The sequence below is a fragment of the Triplophysa rosa genome, linkage group LG21 (genome assembly GCF_024868665.1).
Source record: "Triplophysa rosa linkage group LG21, Trosa_1v2, whole genome shotgun sequence".
NCBI lineage: Eukaryota > Metazoa > Chordata > Actinopteri > Cypriniformes > Nemacheilidae > Triplophysa > Triplophysa rosa.
Window position 1 is genome coordinate 18,522,243 of NC_079910.1, and position 21,502 is coordinate 18,543,744.

Genomic DNA, 21,502 nt, shown 5'->3' on the forward strand with positions numbered 1-21,502 from the left:
TGCAGCATTCTGACTATAACGTTATATGAATGCGGCCTGTGAGAGAGCCGCGGAGGAAAAAAAAGTTCCTCTCCAACATTGCTAACAAAATGTGTCTTCTCCCCGAAAGCTTGTGACAAGGATTATTTTTCATGCTAAATAACGGAAAAAAACTCTAATTCAAAAAATAATCATGATGTGTTAACATTTTTATCAGATCAAATGTAAGTATCCGGAAGATCACTATTTCGAGCTTTGATAAAGCGGATTGGAATTGTTTTAAAGAGTATTGTATTGAAAATTCTAAAAGATTATCAATGGAGGGAGATGTAGATAAATGTACAGAAACAATTACATCTATGATTATCAGAGCTGCATCAACATGCATTCCTAAGAATACCACAAAAAAAGGGGAAAAGAAAATGGTTCCGTGGTGGAACGAAGAATGTAAAAATGCTATTAAAGAAAGAAATCATGAGTTCAGAATTTTAAGAAAGCATTTGAGTCAAGATAACTTGATTGATTATCAAAGGAAGAAAGCAAGGGCAAGGGAAATAATTAAGAAATCCAAAAAAAGCGCATGGAGAAAGTTCTGCTCCTCCATTGGAAGTGAAGTACATCCAGACATCTGGTCAATGATTAAAAAGATGAGTGGGAAAAGGAAATCAGTTAATATCCCAGTACTGAGAGATGGAGAGTATGGCAATTACAAATAAGGAGAACGCTGATCTAGCCAAGAAGTTTGCAAGTGTGCATAGTGGAAGTCATTTGGATGAAATGCATAAACAGCGAAAAGAAGAAATTTTAAGAGATAATTCTGATGTAACAACTCTTGACATGGAATTAACATTACATGAGATGAAATTGGCCTTAGAGGGAAGTGTATACACAACCTTTTGGTAAGACTGGTAAGGACCCAACCAATGCAGGAAACTACAGAATTGCACTAACTTCTCATCTATGTAAATGGATGGAAAAGATTATTGTTCGTAGACTGGCATATTACCTAGAGCAAAGAGAATTGTTAAACCCATGTCAAGTGGATTTCGTAAAGGAAGATCTACAACAGATGCCCTAGTGAAAGTTGAAGCAGAAAAAGCAATCAGTATGAAAGAGGTTATGAATATAGTATTTTTTGATATTGAGAAAGCATATGATTCTATGTGGAGAGAAGGTTTAATGATTAAAATGCAGAGAATGGGTATTGAAATAATAAATAATCTGACATTCCGGGTTAAAATTGGAGATGCTTTATCAGAAGTTTTTAATATTCTAAATGGTATTCCTCAACGTAGTGTTATCAGCCCGATCCTGTTTAATATTATGATAAATTATATTTTTATGAATGTTGGTAAAGAAATTGGATCATCACTTTATGCAGATGATGGGGCTATATGGAAAAGGGGGACAAATATTAAACATGTGACTAATAGTAGGAATGCTATACTGAATATTGAAAGATGGTCATATGAATGGGGTTTTAAAATGTCAATCGAAAAGTCATGCTACATGCTTATTACTAGAAAGAAAAGGACAGATAAAGTACATCTTAAATTATACGGGCAAAGCATGGAAAGGGTAACAAAGTTCAAGTAGGGCTATGGTTTGATGAGAAATGTTTATGGAGGAATCAGATTGAAACAAGATGTAAAAAGGCAATAAACCTAATGAGGGCAATTACTGGGTATGAATGAGGAGCAGACAAATGATCACTAATGGATTTCTATAGGGCCTTAATACGGTCCTGTCTAGATTATGGGTGTATGGTATATGGAGCCGCAACCAAAAGTACTTAGGAAAAACTTGATCAAATTCAGTTCTGAGCATTAAGAATCAGTACTGGTGCAGTTAAAACAACACCTATCAATGCGTTGCTGGTGGAATCTAACCAGTGACCATTATATCTAAGACGGTCAAAATGATCATTGGCATATTGGGTAAAGTTAAAAGGATCAGGAGAGGAACAGCCTGCTATAAAGGTGCTAAATGAGTGTTGGGAGTATGCACAACAAAGAAAATGTAAAGGATTTGGTAGGAATATTCAAACTGTAGCTGAGGAATATGGACTAGCAGGGTAGAATATGGACCAAACACTGTATGGGGTAATGTTCCTCCATGGATATTCCCAGTGCCCAAGATAAACTTTCATTTTATAGAACAGAAGAGAGTATGGGCTGAAAGGCATGAGGATAATATTGGATATTTGTTTCAAAATTATGTGAAAATCAATTATTATAATTACATGACAATATTTACTGACGGATCTAAAAACCCAGGGAGTGAGCACGTAGGAGCAGACACCAGAGGTAAATGTTGAAATAAGCAAAAGAATTAATGATGGAGTATCTGTATTTACAGCTGAAATTGTTGCCATAATACTAGGATTAAGGCCTGAGAAAGTTGTAATTTGTTCAGACTCTGCTGCAGCTCTTAGAAGCTTGAACTCCAAAGAAACATCTAGAGATGATTTATTACTGGAAATATTTACAATAATGTTAAGAATACAAAGAGTTGGAACTGATGTACAGTTGTGTTGGGTTCTTGCTCATGTTGGTGTGGAGGGCAATGAGAAGGCAGATGAGACTCCAAAGAGAGCGTTGAAATTAAATGAGAATGAAATCATGAAAGTTCCATTTGGAAAAGGCGAGGCCAAATCATGAATAAAAAAGGCAGTGAGGGATGTGTGGCAGAAGAAGTGGGACACAGATAACAAAGGAAGACACTAATATAACATACAAGAGTCAATCACGGTGAAAACATATAAAGGGAAGTGTAGAAAAGAGGAAGTGGTTCTTGCAAGGTTAAGACTTGGACATACAGGATTAAAGTCAACTTTGTATTTAATGACAAAATGCGATTCTGATAAATGTGACGGTTGTAATGTACCAGAAAATGTAGAGCATGTCATTTTGTGGTGCAATAAATATAATGCAGAGAGGATCATTTTACGTGACAAGATGTATGAATTAAACGAGGATGGAATTTGGAAGGGATTTTAGGAAGGAATGAGGAAATGAGGGACTGTTGTAAGGCTCTATTTAGTTTTCTAAGAAATACAGGATTACATCAGAAAATATAGGTAGAGAATAATTTAAAAAAGGAAAGGAAATAAAGAGGACGAAGGGAAGAAAAGAAGGAAAAGTGAAGGAAGAAAGGAAAGAAAAGAATAAAAATAGAAACATATACAGCTTATTATTATTGTTTTATTTTTATTTTATTTTTGTTTTTAAATCAAGAATATAAAACCCTGATGTTACACACTCTTGTACAGTAGGTGGCGGTATGCACCTATAAATGCTAGTTTGCGATCCGCCATTAAACAGAAAGAAGAAGAATCACTATTTCGAGATTGATCTGCCCACTCCTACTGGACTAGTAAGCAAACAGTGCGAGGCAAGCACAGTGCACTTCCATGAATGCACGTGTGTTTTGTAGTTAATTGGGTGAGGATCAAACAGATTTCGCCTGTTTTCACTCATACTGAAGGATATGCATGATTCCGATGCCGTTTCGCGTCCACAAACTTTGTTCAACGGCGACGATGGCGATGAAGCTAACAGCCACTACATAGTTGTCGAGCTTAAAGATGAGGATCTTAAAGCGCCTACCGAAGCAGATCTGAGTATATTTGCTCCTGTCGAGTCCTCTGAATGTGAGGAAGATGAAGATGAACTCTCAGACTCGTCCTGTGTTTCCACCTGGAGGAGAACAAACACTAGAGAGCGAGGTTTGACTTGTTCTTTCAATACAAGCGTTGTCTGTAACGTTAGATGCGCAACATTCAGCGTGCAAAAGCAAAACGGTGTGTAACTTCATAAAATAGCTTACTTGACTTGGCGCTATGAAACTCCTATCGTTTAAGTTTTCCAGGCCTTGAATGAATGAGTTGGGTTTACTGAAATGTCATGGAGTTACGAAATAAACCAAGCGACGTCAGCAAACAAATGATGCTAAACATTTTCACAGATCTGACTTGCATTTTATCAGTCTGTCAGGTATTTCTAACCAAGAGACGTTAGTCCATCACGAATATCAATTACTTATTAAATGGTATTACTAGAGTAACCATTGTTGATATTTGCTTAAGGTTAAAGGTAATCTATCTTCCAAAAACAGGGTTATTATTACACGTATACCATGGTACATTTTTCTAATGTCTGGCAACCATGTGTCCTGACCACATACTCTATGTCCTAATTTAGTATATATAGGTTGCGTTTTTTCTATTTATTTAACCCTTAAACATTTGGTTTGATATCTTGTTATCTAATGCAATTACGTTCTTGCCCCGTTTCTGTCACAGATAACTGGGAGGATGTTGCACCCCCTGAGAGGCAATTGTCCAGCGGGAGTTTTAAAGGACACCGTAAACCGAGACAGAACTTTCTGGATGGAAAGACACCAAAGAGGAATCCTGAGTGTAGTGCAGCAGACAGGGTATGTTTGTATTTGTGTATGGGTCAATGACTCCAATTTTTCCGTGTCCCTATGGTTTAATTTAATAGAATAGGTTCAAATTTTAAAACACTTTTTTCAGATTACTTGCATGCATTCTCTTTTCTGAGGTCCAAGTGTGCAATTTCTGGTTTTAACTTATTTTGAGACATGCTTTGCAAAAATGTCAACGTTGTGAACCGTAAAAACGTGATACCAAATAATTCATCTTGTTTATAAAAAGTGAAACTCTCAATAAAACACCATGACGTTGGGTGCAATCTTACATTAAAGTCCCAGTGAAATAATAAAATGACAATTCTTATTTTTCCATGAAATATTGCAGCGTTCATAGTAAATAGCTTATCAATGTGGGTCGTTTTCTTTTTAAAATTCACGTACCCTCATAATCTTCAGTTAAAAATGGCACTCCCGCCCTGAAATGACTATCCATCTTAAATGACATAAATTAGGCGGCTTGGCCGGAGCATCTGTTAACTCCTCCCCTTCAGCTGTCAGTCTGCTACCAGTTTCATTTCAAAATCAATGCAACAGCTGTTTTTACACATCCAATCAATTCGCAGTGAAAAACGCAAGCCACGCCCACTAATTGTCTCCTTTGAAATTCATTTTCATTCGGAAATGTGTCAGAATACGGAAGTAAAAACAATCGCAATGTCTGGCTCACGGGTACTTTAAAGCTATTTAATAGAAAATACAAGTAAATGGAACACAATTGTTCTGAATTATTAAAATTAATTTCATTTGGGCTATCGTGTGAGTCATCAAATTCCTGATTATTACATATATATACACAATATTACATTTGTAATATTTCCATCAAGGCCATATGTGCTTACATAGACTGTCATGACTGTCAAATTTGATTTTAAAGTGGAAGTTCAACCAAAAATCAACTTTGCAGATTTCCAGGCAGCGTTCACGAGAGTACTTCTTCGTCTTCTGCATGTAAACACAGTTGCGCTTCCGCGTTGAGTCAGAGCGCTGGCATCCAATAGGGGCAAGCCCCATACTGTACGTCGTTCGGCGCACAAACCTGTCTACTTTTGAAGTGCTCTCTTCCAAGAAGACGACGATGAAGTGCTCTCGTGAACGCGTGCCATACACTGACAAGACAGAGGAGAATATATTGATTAAAGTCGGTATTTTGGTTTGTTTTTCGCACATAAATCATTCTCTTTGTTTCAAAAAAATTCAACTGAGCCACTATGCGCGGATGGACCGATTTAACGATGTTTTTAGTACTTTTCTGGACCTTGGGAAAAATTGACACCTAAACATCTTTTTTTGTGCTCCGAAGATGCCGGAAGTTCTCTAAACATGTTTAGCGTCATGTTGGTGAGTAAAAAAACACACAAAGTTTATTTTGGGGTGAAATTCCCCATTAAATGGAAATGTTAAATGGTGTAACCGGTTTGACTCCTGTTACAAGCCAATTTAGTCAAATATCAGTAGTTCAGGATGCTTATTAAAGGTGTTATATGCACTATTATATGAAATATAAACTATTGTGTGAAAACACAATTCATTGATTTTCTGATATTTTATAATTAATATCTTAACAATCCAGAGCCCATGCATATATTTACATTTAGTCATTTAGCAGACGCTTTTATCCAAAGCGACTTGCAGATAGTTCAGAGAGCAATAAGCGATATGTCATACAGGAGCAATAATACAATAGGTGCTAATACAAAGTTACTAGTTTCAGCAAAAGCCAGACCACTACCTGTTGAGAGAAAGAGAGAGGGTTAGTGTTTTTGTTTGTTTGTTTTTTACTCATTTGTCTGTCAAGTACTCACAGAAGAGATGGGTTTTAAGTAGTTTTTTGAATGTTGTGAGAGATGTGGTTGACAGGACTGAGTTGGGAAAAATGTTCCACCTGGAAGGATAATGCATAATTGCCTTGACGATCGATACTGATTTTCCAACGGGGGTGTTGTCCGATCTTGAACTGGCCTGTGCTTTTTAAGTAAAAAAGGCTTTGAGATATTTCTCAATCTGTGGCAGTTACACAATTTGACATTTTTCAGGTACCTTCAGTCTTAACAAACTAAAAATGGTGCAAATGTTGTTTTGAATGACATCAAATCAACATAAATACACCGGGAACATTTCAAAATATCCGATGCATGCTTTTAAAACAAGATTTCTCATCTTGCTAAACCTTTTTTAGTCACTGACCCTTATGTGTGTCTGCATTTTAGCTACAGTGGTAATATGGTCGCACGGTTTTTCCTACAGGCGAAAAAAACAACAGATTGGACATTTCCTGCATTTGTTGACTTGAAATATACTATGTATATCCGATAGTTTAATTGTAGTTTTATTGGGATTTTTATTTTTGCTGTATAGGCAAGGCAAGTTTATTTATACGGTATAAACGGTAATTCAAGGTGCTTTACATACAAATAATTAAAATAATCATCTAAAATAATCACAACAATAAAACAAGGAATTTAAAAACCTTTCAAATTATTTAATAATGCAAAAAATATATAAATATTCTGTTAGTATTTATTGGAATAACAGCAGCTTAGGCAGAATATTTCCTGATGTGATTTGTGTAAGAATGAGAATCATGCAGATTTGGAGTGAAATGAAAGAGTAAATGATGACAGAATGAACCCTTTGGCCCGGTTTCAAAGACGAGGTTTAAGACTAGTCTCAGACTAAAATGAATGTTTGAGCTGTCTAAACTGAAAATAACTTACCCTGACAAATCTTAAAATATGTTAGTGCCATTGTTTTTTCTCAAGATGTACATAAGTAATCTTTTTTTTCTAAGGAATTTTTATCCTAGTTTAACTAAGGCATAGTCCTTGCTTAGACTAAGCCTTGTCTGATAAACCGGGCCTTTAAGTATCAAATAAACGATGTTGAATTCAGCAAACAGACAGCAGTGTTCTCATGGCAGTATTTCTCTCTCTCTCTCTCTCTAAGGGCATGAATGAAGCACTTCCTGCTGAGGAGCATCCATGTTACCAGCCTCCACCACACTCAGATTCAGCCACAGCGCCTGTAGAGATGTCTGGGCAGCATACTTCAATCAGTCCTTTAGCGGCCATGGAGCCTCCTGTATTTCCAAATACACCTGTCCAGGTTTGTTGGGTCTTATTTTTAGTGATTTTATAATGTGGGCATTACTCTATAAACAGATTATTTATGAATAATTTAGTAAATTAATAAGGATTCATCTCATTAAAAAACAAATGTCATGAATTAAAAGCACCAGTTAAGAATAATTGAAAAGTTACTTAGATCAAAAGTACTGGTCAGTCTGGTTTCTCATCTCAGTTTTCTTCTTCAGAGCAAATCTGTTGTTGGGGAGGATCAGCACAATATATTACTCGAAGTCCTGAACTACTGTAAGGTAAGAACTTCTGTTCTAATTAAAACTGAGAGGCCATTTACACGAGACTGTAAAGCTGAAAACTGTTAATGCGTTTTGGCTGTTCATTTACACGACAACTGCGTTTTGGGGAACTGAAATCGCAAACATTTGAAAACGGGTCTCAAAGTGCAAGTTTTTGAAAACGACGGCATTATCGTTTCCGCATGGCTACTACATGTTAAGCATGTTGGCATGCACGAGTATTCCCTAAACAATAATGGCGGCCTCCATGCTGCTTGGTTGTGCTGCGTGACATACCCATTATCATTTCTCCAGCAGAAAGTATACTTACTGCACCACTACAACCAGCAGAGACATAGTATTTATAGACACAAACTACACTGAACAAAATTATAAACGCAACACTTTTGTTTTTGCCCCCATTTTTCATGAGCTGAACTCAAAGATCTAAGACTTTTTTTATGTGCACAAAAGGCCTATTTCTCTCAAATATGGTTCACAAATCTGTCTAAATCTGTGTTAGTGAGCACTTCTCATTTGCAGAGATAATCCATCCACCTCACAGGTGTGGCATATCAAGATGCTGATTAGACAGCATGATTATTGCACAGGTGTTTCCCTTAGGCTGGCCACAATAAAAGGCCACTCTAAAATGTGCAGTTTTACTGTATTGTGGGGGTCTGAAACCAGTCAGTATCTGGTGTGACCACCATTTGCCTCACGCAGTGCAACACATCTCCTTCACATAGAGTTGATCAGGTTGTTGATTGTGGTCTGTGAAATGTTGGTCCACTCCTCTTCAATGGCTGGGTTAGGGTTATGGCTCACCCACATGATGCCATACACGCTGTCTGCCATCTGCCCTGTATAGTGAAAACCGGGATTCATCCGTGAAGTGAACACCTCTCCAAAGTGTCAGACGCCATCGAATGCGAGCATTTGCCCACTCAAGTCGGTTACAACGATGAACTGCAGTCAGGTCGAGACCCCGATGAGGACGACGAGCATGCAGATGAGCTTCCTTGAGACGGTTTCTGACAGTTTGTGCAGAAATTCTTTGGTTATGCAAACCGATTGTTGCAGCAGCTGTCCGGGTGGCTGGTCTTAGATGATCTTGGAGGTGAAGATGCTGGATGTAGAGGTCCTGGGCTGGTGTGGTTACACGTGGTCTGCGGTTGTGGGGCCGGTTGGATGTACTGCCAAATTCTCTGAAACGCCTTTGGAGACGGCTTATGGTAGAGAAATGAACATTTAATTCACAAGCAACAGCTCTTGTGGACATTCCTGCAGTCAGCATGCCAATTGCATGCTCCCTCAAAACTTGCGACATCTGTGGAATTGTGCTGTTTGATAAAACTGCACATTTTAGAGTGGCCTTTTATTGTGGCCAGCCTAAGGCACACCTGTGCAATAATCATGCTGTCTAATCAACATCTTGATATGCCACACCTGTGAGGTGGATGGATCATCTCAGCAAAGGAGAAGTGCTCACTAACACAGATTTAGACAGATTTGTGAACAATATTTGAGAGAAATAGGCCTTTTGTGTACATAGAATAAGTCTTAGTCCTTTGAGTTCAGCTCATGAAAAATGGGGGCAAAAACAAAAGTGTTGCGTTTATAATTTTGTTCAGTGTATAAACGCACATACACTCTGACAAAGTGTATTAAAAGTGCTTTTATCTTAAAAAAGGGTATGCGTATGTGCGCAGGCATTTGTAATTTGAGCGCAACATCGCCATCCACTGGCCTGGCATGCATAATACAGCGTTTTTACTCCTTTTCCCAGATCCATGTAAACACAGATCGTTTTGATAATGCTGTCTTGTGTATGTGAAACTTTTCATAAACAACTTTTCCGTTTTTCATCATGTAAACGTACTCAGAGTAGCTGATTTTTGTTTATGGACAGACTGAAATAATGTTTGTTTGACTTGTAGTTCCTGCATGCAGCGGTGGAGAGGCTTGAACAGAAGATTGACAGACAAATGTCATACGAGGTACTGTAAAGATGAACTGTTTATACCTGACATTTGCCTGACAAAGTGATGATGCGTTTACTGATGTCACTCATGTCTGTTGAATAACTTGAAGCAAAGGTATCAAAGGAGTTCAGCAAGGTTCAACAGTGGTCCAAAGGTTTGTCTACTTAATTTATTTTAGCGCGTGTGTTTTTATCTTTTTGTTTACACAATTAATATTGGCATGTTTTCCACAACGTAACATTTTCAACCGTATTTATGCGCATTTATTGCTGTAACATTTTACACATCTGTTAAAAGCAGGTTAAAAAAAGCATGAGGGTGTTTTCTTCATGGGATTAGTCCTTGTGTCATGATGTTTGGGCCAAAATCAACTATTACATTTGATTTGACAATTGACTTATTTTGGTCAGTTTATTATACAAAGTGATCATATCACAAATGTCATTTTTAACCACTTATTGGGATATGTACCATTTCTGGCACCTATATACATTACAAACATTTTTACAAGGTAAAAATGTCATTCTCAGAGACAGTCAAAGGTACCCGCTGAAGGAGAGCATCTATCCTGGTCTTTGGCTGAACGTCTCGGGCCACCTGTACAGAGGAACCCACAGTGGATTCCTCCCTGGAAACGAAGCGCTATTCAGCAAGGGCCGAGCAGGGCAGATCTTCAGGTCAACAACAGTAATCAGTCAGCCAGACCATCTGGTGGTGGGAGAGGGAAAGGCCGGGGGAAAGGACGTGGTCGCCAGGGTCGTAATAATGGATCCAAGCGCCAGTCTCAGACTCCCGATCCTGCTCTGCAAACATCTGGGCTCTTGAGAGATGGGATGTTTACAGCAGAAATGGACGATCCACAGCCATCCAAGGTGATGAAGAAAAGCTCTCAGCTGTTCAAGGATTCAGAGCGTAAGCAGAAGAGGAGAAAAGGCTTGGAAGGAGACGGAGATCACAGTGAATCAGAGATGTTCAGAAAGGTGGTCACGCTTGAGGCTGATGTGGATAAGAAAGGTAGGATACAAGCTTAACGGTATTGCCAAAGTTGTTTGTGTTGTGTGATGTGTTTGGTGAATAATGAGCATCTCTACTGAGGAAACTCAACGCTGCGTTATGGCTTTGACGGTAGAGTAACCCGCATAAACAATGCAAATGCAGAAAATTTGAAAGTGCTTTTTTTTAATTCATGTCATGTAAAACGGCAAACAGTTCTGGGGCACTTTTGACTACCATTGTAATGTTTCCTTCTATGGTAGTCAATGAGGTCCAAACTGTTTGGTTACAAGCATTCGTCCAAAAATCTTTCTCTGAGTTCAACCAAACAAAGAAATGTATACAGGAACAACTAAAGAGTGAGTAATTCATGACAGAATTTTCATTTTGGGGTAAACTATCTCTTTAAAGGGGTTGTCATTTACTCATCCTCTTGTCATTTAAGACCTGTATGATTTTCTTCTGCAAAGCACAAAAGAAGATATTTTGAAGAACGTTGGTAACCAAGCAATGGTGGTATTAACCTCTCTTGTGAAGAGACAAAACCAATGCAAGTCAATGGGCACTGCCATTTTTCGGTTACCAACATTCTTCAAAATATCATCTTTGGTGTTCTGCAGACGAAAGTCATACAGGTTTGAAATGACAAGATGAGTAAATGATGAATGAATTTGCATTTTTGGATGGAATATTCCTTTAAGTATAATATGGGCTCTTAAATGTGATACACTTTTGTTATATTAGGTTTTTCTAGAAAACCATTTGACAACCTGAATTGTACAGTGTCATGAAGAGAACAAATTACCCAATGTTTTTGGAAAATAAATAGATCTGGACAAGCAAAATCTCCCTCACGTCATTGTCCCTATAGCTCAATTATAATATCAGTACAGATGTGTGATTGGCTCTTTTGTTCTTCAGTGATGATCGGGAGCTCCTTGCGGAAAGTGTGGATCCCGTTGTCTGTGTATAAGGAGGCGTTTAAAGAGACAGAGCCCCAGAAAGCACTGGTGCCAGTTCTCCATTCTCTCTTCTCTAACAGCACTCTGTCCTGCAGTGCCGTCACAGGCAATCCAGACAAAGGCATCAAGCAGCTCGACCCCAACAAAATAGAAGCACTTCGAGGTAAACACCATCTTCACTGGTTCAGTTGAATTGTAACTGAAGTAGATCTCTGGAATCCAAAACCATTTGGAAAAGCACATGTACATATAATTGCACAAGGCATAATGGAACATCTTCGATATGGATGCTGTCATAGCAGATCATGTAAAAGCCATGTGACGTTCATAAAACACAGATACCTGAATAAGATTACATTAAGCATCACACTTAAAAAAATTCAAGTATATTTGGGAGCAATAGTCTGTAACCTTTTTGTGCTTTATCAATGTTTGTCAGGACTGAAGCTAAGCCCCATATAACATTTCAGAAATGTTTTGAATAAAATTATGTATAACGGTTTCTGGGAATTGAATTCATGACCTACTGCTTGCACTAGTCAAGCTCCCTAACTGAATAGTGTTAAATTGTTATACTCCTGTTTGTGTTCAGAGTTTCTTGCTGAGATGTACCCACAGTACGACGTCAGCCTGAGAGGTGTGACGTGGGCAATGTGTGTTGGAGTGATCAACAACATTACCAAAGACCTCAGGAAAAAAAGCTGAAATCCCATCACATCTGCCAGAAAAAGTGATTTTGTTCTCTAATTCTTGGTCCTGCTTCAGTCTTCGATTGATTAAGACGATTATCAAAAACCAATTTGATAAACCCAAGCATTTGTGATTTATTTCAGGTTGGTGATGGTGGGAGTGACGCTGCGCTCGTTCATATCTCTACGGATTTGTGTTATTAAATCCACAATGTGACAAATACACACTTCATGTGCAACACTATCTGTTTAATTCAGTTTGATTATCTCCAGTACAGATGACATGTACAGATCAGTTTCTGTGGCTGTTATACAGAATTTAGAATAAGAAATATACAGATTTTTTTCATCTATATCGTTTTAATATTTGTGTTACAAAATAAAATTGTTTTTTTCAAGTAGTTTTGCAAGCTTGTTGGAATATACTTCAGCAAATGTTCAATTTACAGAAATACAAAGAGTAGAAAAATAACCAGTATGAATCACAAATCTGTTACTGATCGTGCTGGAGTAAAAGCCTCTCAGCGCTAGCATTTTCCTCTCTTTATGCCCATCTTCCGCTCAAATCGACACTTGCGGATGGTGCTGTTTATAGCTCCAACGCAAACCTTCCAGTCACATCCATCCTCTTCCAACTTCATCCAGGGAAAATGCTCTGACAGGTGCTCTGAAGAACAGACAGACACTCAATGACTAGGTAAAGCAATTGATTCCATCATTAATAATGAAACGTCTGCAGTCACGTGACCCAATAACGTTCAATAATGGCTTTATGGCAATAACGATGCGTATGTGACTGAACATTCCAAATGCAATGTTAGGAAACTGAAAAGAAAATGAACTTAACACTATAATTTTTTTTTGAGTAATTGCACTTGCTAATTGAATCCAGAATGTGTACTGAATTCATTAATGCATTAGGGGGAAATCGTTTTTGTAATGCAAACTGGTGTGAGTTTCATATCGGCTTTCTAGCATTTCACTGACCCCGGAGTGCAGATATCTTGTTATGGTCGAGGGGATCCATGCCGGTGCGAGCGCCGTAGACGTTACTGCGTACCAGTACATCCTCTGGGAAGATGAATTTGATGAGATATCGTGCTATGAGCTCGGGACGCTTGCGCATATGTGCTGCAGTCAAGGCAGACTCGGGAACCTTCACTTCTCGATGACAGGACCCGATATATACTATTTAGAACAGATGAAAATACATGAATGTTCCACATTTCAGCAACGTTTCGGTCACACCATAGGAAATAATGGACTCCCTTAGTTTACAAAAAAGCAGGAACACATTGACAATGGTAGAACACAGGCATGTGATATAACATTAAAATACAAATGTTGCCGTGAGACTAGTCTCTGGAATGTCATGATAACATAACTTTTAATCTGGTGAATCCTGCAATTTTTACGAAAGATTTGACAAAGGAATAGGATGAAAGAAGCATCTGCCGACATGACACAAACCTACAGGCCTTGTTTTAATTCTTAAAAGATTATTCACCAAAATTCTAAAATCTGCAGTGAATTGTTTGTAAATGGTTAGTAAAAGAAAAATCAACAGATGTGAACGCCTACCCAGGTCGTATTCTGCTCTGTTATAGTTCATATCAGCAGGCCTGTTACAGTCAGACATTGAGTTAATTTTTCTCCTCTGCATCTCTTGCGATTTCTGCTCGGTGTCACTGTCAGACAGCTCAACATCAATCTCAGCAGTTCCTGCAGGTGAAACTTCTACTTTTGATGGAACCAGTTTAGTTGCATTCATCTTTTGCTGTGTAGTAAAAAAAAACTTTTATAAGGTAAAACAACGTTTAAATAAACACATTAAAAAGATTATACAACTGACAAATAATGTGTATTAGCCTTTCAAAAACATTTCAAGCTAAAAAATGTGAATGTTTTAGGAAAAGTTTTTTTTTATGTGTATGCAAATTAGATGAGTCAGCCTTAAAGCTGAAGTCTGTAACTTTTGCCTCTAGATCGCCACCTCTGCTTAAAACATAACATTGCAGGTTATTTTACATACATCAATCAAATGACCTCATACTGGTATTTCTCATGAAAAACCCTACAGCTGAAAGTATAAATCATTCATATAAAATGATGTGAATCAGGGTGTGATAAGGAGACAGTTTTGAAAACTGATTGCTTATGTACTTGCTCAACTTATTTTTTGCAAATAAAAATACCAATTGTAGCATTAATGTGAGGTTATAAACTCCGCTAATAATTATACAGGAATTAAAACTGTATATTTGCTTAAATGATTCTGGTCTTACCTTCTGTGTCTTGCCCACAAAGCGAAAGTGTCGTGCCATTGAGTTTATTACAGACACACAAATTTTCCATTCTTTGCCTTTCTCACGAAAATCAAATTTCGGATACCTCTTGCCAGCCCATTCTGTGAAAATCAGCACGATTACATCTCCTGGATTAACACAATATATATCTCCTGAAATTAGATGAGAAGTCCGGCTCACCTCTGATGGCACTGATCTTGTTCGGGTCGAGTCTCTTTAGACGTCGTGTTGGATTTCTGGTTGTGCTGCTTTGAGAAAGTTCCTCAGTTGTGAACATGTTTCGTAAGAGGTACCGCACCGCTGCGCTGGGTCGAGCCATTTTACCTGCCTTATGCAGGACACTGTATGTAAGGAAAACTTTCCTCTCAGATTTACCCACACAACCTATAAGATGATACAAACAGCAGCATTCATGTCAAATATTGTTAACATTGTCCTGACATGAAATTTCTTACTCTCCTATAGGTTTTGATCAGGATTAATATATTTTACTAAACCTAAAATTACTTAAACATTTCTATTTATTGTAATCAAATGAAACGTCAGACAAAATATTACTTGAAAAACGAAACGAAAATGAGAAATATTACTTTAGTAATAAACTGAAATAAATTTGAGGCAGTAAAATTTACTGAAAATATTTATGTCTCATATATACTCAAATGTATGTAATTTTAAAGTATTAATAAAACTAACCCCATGTAAAGTAAGCTGCAATTTTATGTTTCAAACAGAGATGGCGATAGAGAGGCACAGTTACAGATTGCCGCTTTAAAGGTGCCATGAATTAAAACCACAAAGTCTGGTTTGCGATCACGGGTCTCAAATGCTGACAGGTACGGTCATATATCATTAAACACGATACAACTAAAGGCTATACAAACTATACGCAAAGCCTTGCCATCACATCCGGGAAATAAGTCAGTACATTTGAATAAAATCATCCCGTGCGAATGAGTCACATGAAATACTGATGTGGGGAGGTAATTCATAAATCACACAAGGTCCCCAGATAATGCTAATCTCGTGCGAATGGTTCTAATGTGTAACCTAACGTTACGTCTCTAACCAAATTCACAGAAGGCTCCAACTAAGTTTACTACGCAAACTGCTATCCAATCACAGCAGTGGGCATTTACTTCCAAGTCTTCATGGCGGAACGCCCATTCAAACAGAGCGTTTGTAGAGCCGGCCTCAAAACCCGGGTAGAAAATAGCCTATTACTTATTGATTTTGATGTTTGCGAATGTAAAAACCACGCGAAAGTCATAAGTAGACCTCATACAGTATAAAACAATAAACAAGCCCAGTTCATCACACCTCTAAATATTATATACAATAACGCAAAAATATTCAGCAAACCTTCTTGTGCCAGGCGATCATCAGAAAAAAACGTACATGAGTTTGCAGGAGAGGTTCTTTCAGCCGGGACAGTGCTATCTGTGTTGATTCGAGTTGGACCGTTCACTCGCCCCTTCTGTTGTTCTGTGCGATTCATCTTGAGTGATGGTTTTTGTATGGAGTTATGGGATTGATTCTGGATATAAAGTCGTAAAGGCTTTTTAACCTCTGGACCGGGAGATGGTGTGGGAAGTTTCCTGCTCTCCACAGAAAGTGAAGAAGAAATGTGAGGTAGGTGTGGTATAGAGAGCCTAGAAGTTGGCAAGCTTTTACTCAAGCTCTGAAAGCTGTTTGGGTTACCGGATGACACACACGTCTTCTAATACGTAAGAGAAAGACAAATAAAACGAAAGGACGTAAAGAAAATTGTAGAAAAGTGTTACTTGGCAGATTAAACTCAAGTCAATGCACACCAAGAATGTGAAGTATAGCATCCACAGCAACGGACAATAACATTACGTTTATTCGAAGCTTGCAAAATGCTATTTCACATTTAAAAGTATAGGGCCTTCAAATTTAGATGGATTTTGATTTTGGACTAATCTCTTGAATTTAGAATGAAACCTCACTTCAACATGAATGAGCTTCAGTGTTATTTATGAAATTAGGATCAAACTTATTTATTTGTATGATTTTTAAAGAATTTTTCAGCAAACAAACTAACCAAATAAAATGTTAAATGCTGCTACTATCATATAAAGTATTAGTGATACATAAATGCCACCCACATTACTTTGTATGTGTAAATCAGAATCAGAAGAGCTTTATTGCCAAGTGTGCTTGCACACACAAGGAATTTTCTTTGGTGTTGGAAGCTTCTAGTACAGACATTCAACACAATGACAATACAATATAATACGTGTGTCATTTCACCTGAGAGAGCAGAGCTGATGGATTCTCATGAAGGGTCTGTATGTTTGCTACTTTAGCCTGAAGCATGTCAAACTTTTCCTCAAGTTTCAGAATGGCTCCATATGTAACCTGCACACAGGAGGATTCATTTTTGTTCAGTACTAGATGTAGCCTGGTCTAAATGACTGAATTACTGTCGGTTATAGTGTTTCTGTATAACTAACTCCATAGTTGGGATCGATTGCATGGTATCTTGATGCAAAACAAGACTCAAGAGTTGAATTGATAAAGAAAATAACAGAATGAATTTCTGTCATCATTCACTAACACTTGTACTGTATTATCGGCCTGTATAAAGCAGAAGAATCCAATGAAGTTGAATGGTGACTTATTATTATTTTATTTCAAGGTGCCTTACTAGACACTCAAGGACACCGTACAATGAATAGAACAACAATCCATAAAACCATTAATACGACATGATCTAACCGACATAAATCAAAGTAATCATAAACAAGCATAAAAAAGGTAAACATTAAAATAAATAAAACAAAACATAGTCATTAAGACCATAAACAACCCTAAACAAGTGATATAATCGTCGAAAAGCCTGCCTAAATAGGTAAGTTTTAAGACAAGATCTAAAAGTGGAAAGATTTTCACTTTCCCGAATTTATACTCCCAAATAATACAATAAGAGGTCATGCAGATGGTTCGCAGTACAACGTGTGTAGCTTTTGTTTTATTTGGCTTTCTATAACTTGTATGCTGTATGTTATGTTATTGCCATGTTTTCTTGCAGATCGTTTTTGAGGAGGATCAAATAAGAAACTCATGATCTAATGATACTGGCTTATAAACTGAAGGATTAGTTACTCATGTAAAACAGATATTCAGAACTACTGCCTATATAAAAATGTAAGTTGAAATGGGTATAAAAGTACATAATAGCAGAATTTTTAGTTTAACAACGGCAATAATTGCAACATCTGTGAAAAAACACGGCAGACATGCAGAATCAGTACCTGACAGCAGGCAAGAATCTCTCCCAGAGTCCTCTTCAGGTCTGCTCCATTTATTTCAATAGAAGTGCCATTCATCCCCTTCAGACAAACAACCAAAAACATGAGGTATGCAACTCTGTAATGTTTGTTTTCGTCACCTGTGAATTATGTGGCAATTTATGTGTGATGACATCATTATTTAAAGTGCCATTGCCTTTCTCAGACATCTAGCAGAAAAAAGAAAGCATCCAATACCATATTCCAGTTGAACCCCATGTATTACATACTAATGTCTCTTATCATTTCTTGTGACGTTGGTCAAATGATTTAATTCAAGAGGTCAAAAATCAAAATTAAGAAATAGCTTTTTTCCTCAGATATTCTGTGAAGTATTTCTCTTTGTTAACTAATAGAGCACTGCTTTCCAGTCAAGTACACGGTTGCTGTGATTGCCACTTTGTTCAACAAATCAAATGAGTTAATCCTTCTAGTGTTTACAGTAAATGTTACAATATTAATATGAAAATGTGTAACTCTACCATACTGTCACTGACAGGACTGACGCCTCTGCATCTCGCAGTTGATGTGCCGTCATTGCTCAGTGGACAGCCATCATCTGCCCCAGTCTTCATATTGCACAATCCACCACTTACTGCAGACAGAAATACAGCAAATCAGATACCAGTGGATTATTTGTCAACAAATGAATGAAATTAGTTCAATGAAAACTAATAAACAGCGAAATCATAAGGCTGACTTTAAAGGGACACTTCCCCCCAAAATGAAAATTCTGTCATCATTTACTCACCTTCGAGTTGTTCCAAATCTGTAAATATTTCTTTGTTCTGATGAACACAGAGAAAGATATTTGCAAAAATTCTTGTAACCAAACAGTAATAAAAATACTTTATCATTCTGTTGACCACAAAAGAAGACATTTTGAAGAATGTAGGACAGCAAAAAGTTCTGGGGCACTTTTGACAACCATTGTATTTTTCCTACAATGGGAGTCAATGGGGGGCAAACTATGTCTGGTTATAAGCATTCTTCCAAATATCTTTCTCTGTGTTCATCAGAACAAAGAAATTTATACATATTTGGAACTCGAAGGTGTGTAAATAAATGATGACAGAATTTTCATTTTTGGGTGAAGTATCCCTTTAATAGAGTCAGCAGATCTTTTAATTTACATTTGAGTAACTGTGATATAATCTGTAGTCTTATGTCATAATTTATAAAGTTATGAATAAAATAGTTGCCATTTACTCACAATGTCTGACAGGAATTTGCTACACTAACTATTCAGTACCTGGTATTATATATTTCAAAAGGGTTTAGAGTATTATCATCTGATATCATACTTTTCCCCAAAGCTTGGTCAAGAGATTAACCCTTTTTAAATATTAACCATGTTTTACTATAGTAATGCTAAGGTTAACTATGGTATTTGTGGTAAAACAAAAAGTAACAACAAATTTACTATGGTTTTACTAGTGACAAATAGTTTGTATTAGTACCATTAACGTTAGTCTGTGTTTCAGGAAAATAAAACGCGTCGGCACTTTCGCTAATAACACTTTTTTGGATACGCACCATAGTATTACATGTACACGAATGGCAAATCATTCAATATCATGGTATTATAACTTTCTTTAACATAGTCAATGGATTTTAATCGAGTAAATTAAACCTTTGGTAATAAGTTATCAGACCATTTAACTGTAAACGGTATTACATGCGTTTAAAACAGAACGCGGCCCCCTACAGTGCGTTCCAAACATCTTATATTTCTTCTTCTGTCCTTATGATCACGCGTTACTCAACTGCGTTCATGAACGTTCATTCGCAGTAAAGTTGGAACTGTGTAATCTTCATCAACGTACTACTAAAAATATGCTACTTTCACTACTGTATCTTAGAGCCAGAGAAACACAGGAGTTCATCAAAGATTAAAATAACTAATACACAAATCATCAAACCCCGCACGCCATTAAATGTCCCGTTCAATCGTTCAAACGCGTTTTGTTGTCGTGTTGTTATCATAAAAAGAGGCACGTGTACCGTGTCGAGACATGCTTGATCCGCTGCTGTCACTCTTGTAGGGCTTCTCGTTTATTGTAAATAATCTTGTATTATGTTTAAAGTTCTATTGCGTGGATTTAAGATTAAGCTGTTGTTATCGTATGGTTCCGACTCAAGCCACGCCCGTTCTGCTCTGTCATCCCTCTTTGCGCATGTCTGAACGCAAACAAAGCGTTCCCGACGCGTCTGTGAGGAACCGCTGGAGCAAAGTGAGATTTGAATGACAGTGGGCGGCGCTTAGTGTTACACACCATTGGTCTAACAATCCTTTAATGTCTTTAAATCCCGAGTGTGTTTTTCCAGCAATACCCATTAAACGTCTTTGGTGTCATTATTCGGGTGTAACATATAATCGTTAACTCTGCTGAAGCATCCATAAGACCTCTCAGAGGGTATTGTCAAGTGAAACCTGTTACTTTTCTCATCGCCGAGCAGGATGGACCAATTACAATAGTTTGTGATTATTGAACAAGATGTGTTTTACAGCGCTTAGATGGATTATAAATATATTATACTTTGTAGAGTATCCACAAGTTTCCGGAGGGTGCTACTGTAAAAATGAATGTGGGCACAACTTCCGGTGAAGTGGCGTCAGTAGTGCACATTGACTTATTCTGATCACAGAAAATGAGACTGGTGTGTGGTATTTATTTTGAATTGTAAACGTCTCCGGTTACTGTCGTAACCTCGGTTCCCTGAGAGGAGGGAACGAGACATTGTGTGAAACGTTAGGGGAATCCCCTTCTCTAAACCTTACTGAAACCTTATTGAATAACATAGAAATGAAAATGTAACTGGCCATTGTGGTCCAAGACGGCGCTTAGGGGCGTGGTCGCCACCCCTATATATTACACCGTCTGGACCACATAACCTCAGAATCTTACGACTGAACATTACAGCGCGACGATCTGAGCACGCGAACACAGCATTTTACGCAATTTCTCGTTCCCTCCTGTCAGGGAACCGAGGTTATGACAGTAACCGGAGACGTTCCCTTTCGAGAGAGGTCTCTCAACATTGCGAGGAACGCTAGGGGAACCGTATAAAATAACGCCGTGAGAGCAGCAAAGAGCGGAACCCAGCGCTCTCCCAACATGATCACAAGGCAAGTGTGAGGGAAACCACCTCAGCCAATCAGCGTAGCCGCAAGCACGAGCATTAAGCCCACTGCATGCCGCGCAAGCGGGAGCCATCAGAAACGGTTCTATGTTCGGGCAAAATGCATCATTTCTGCTGACGCAGTGGGCAATGTGTTCAATCACTCAACTCAACTCTCAACTCAACTTTATTTATATAGCGCTTTTACAATTTTCATTGTTACAAAGCAGCTGTACATGAGACACATTGACTACAAGCAAAACAATCAAAGTTGTACCTGCAAAAACAAGAAAAGGTTGAAAACACAGAAGACGGACACACCCACACACAAAACACTCCAC

At 37.8% G+C, this 21,502-nt stretch overlaps 2 protein-coding genes across 4 annotated transcripts; one reads left to right on the forward strand and one right to left on the reverse strand.

The window, feature by feature from the left end:
• The first annotated feature begins 3,306 nt into the window (after window positions 1-3,306).
• Window positions 3,307-12,677, forward strand: si:zfos-905g2.1 (treacle protein). 2 transcript variants are annotated; one of them, XM_057319787.1, is made up of 10 exons: window positions 3,307-3,706; window positions 4,283-4,416; window positions 7,378-7,536; window positions 7,745-7,807; window positions 9,730-9,789; window positions 9,884-9,928; window positions 10,305-10,788; window positions 11,689-11,892; window positions 12,322-12,459; window positions 12,563-12,677. In XM_057319787.1, the coding sequence occupies exons 1-9, from the start codon at window positions 3,469-3,471 to the stop codon at window positions 12,432-12,434; spliced, it is 1,500 nt and encodes a 499-aa protein (XP_057175770.1). In that variant the 5' UTR covers window positions 3,307-3,468; the 3' UTR covers window positions 12,435-12,459; window positions 12,563-12,677. The 2 variants fall into 2 exon arrangements, with proteins under 2 accessions (XP_057175770.1, XP_057175771.1); XM_057319788.1 differs by lacking the exon at window positions 9,884-9,928.
• A 264-nt stretch (window positions 12,678-12,941) lies between these two features.
• Window positions 12,942-20,224, reverse strand: zgc:113423 (uncharacterized protein LOC569178 homolog). 2 transcript variants are annotated; one of them, XM_057319790.1, is made up of 10 exons: window positions 20,043-20,224; window positions 18,526-18,633; window positions 18,003-18,080; window positions 16,999-17,106; window positions 16,123-16,444; window positions 14,905-15,108; window positions 14,704-14,825; window positions 14,000-14,195; window positions 13,406-13,606; window positions 12,942-13,085 (listed from the first exon to the last, which is right to left on the reverse strand). In XM_057319790.1, exons 2-10 carry the CDS (start codon window positions 18,574-18,576, stop codon window positions 12,946-12,948), a joined length of 1,422 nt encoding a protein of 473 aa, XP_057175773.1. In that variant the 5' UTR covers window positions 18,577-18,633; window positions 20,043-20,224; the 3' UTR covers window positions 12,942-12,945. The 2 variants fall into 2 exon arrangements, with proteins under 2 accessions (XP_057175773.1, XP_057175772.1); XM_057319789.1 differs by having other exon boundaries at window positions 18,521-18,633; window positions 20,043-20,223.
• Between the last annotated feature and the right edge of the window lie 1,278 nt (window positions 20,225-21,502).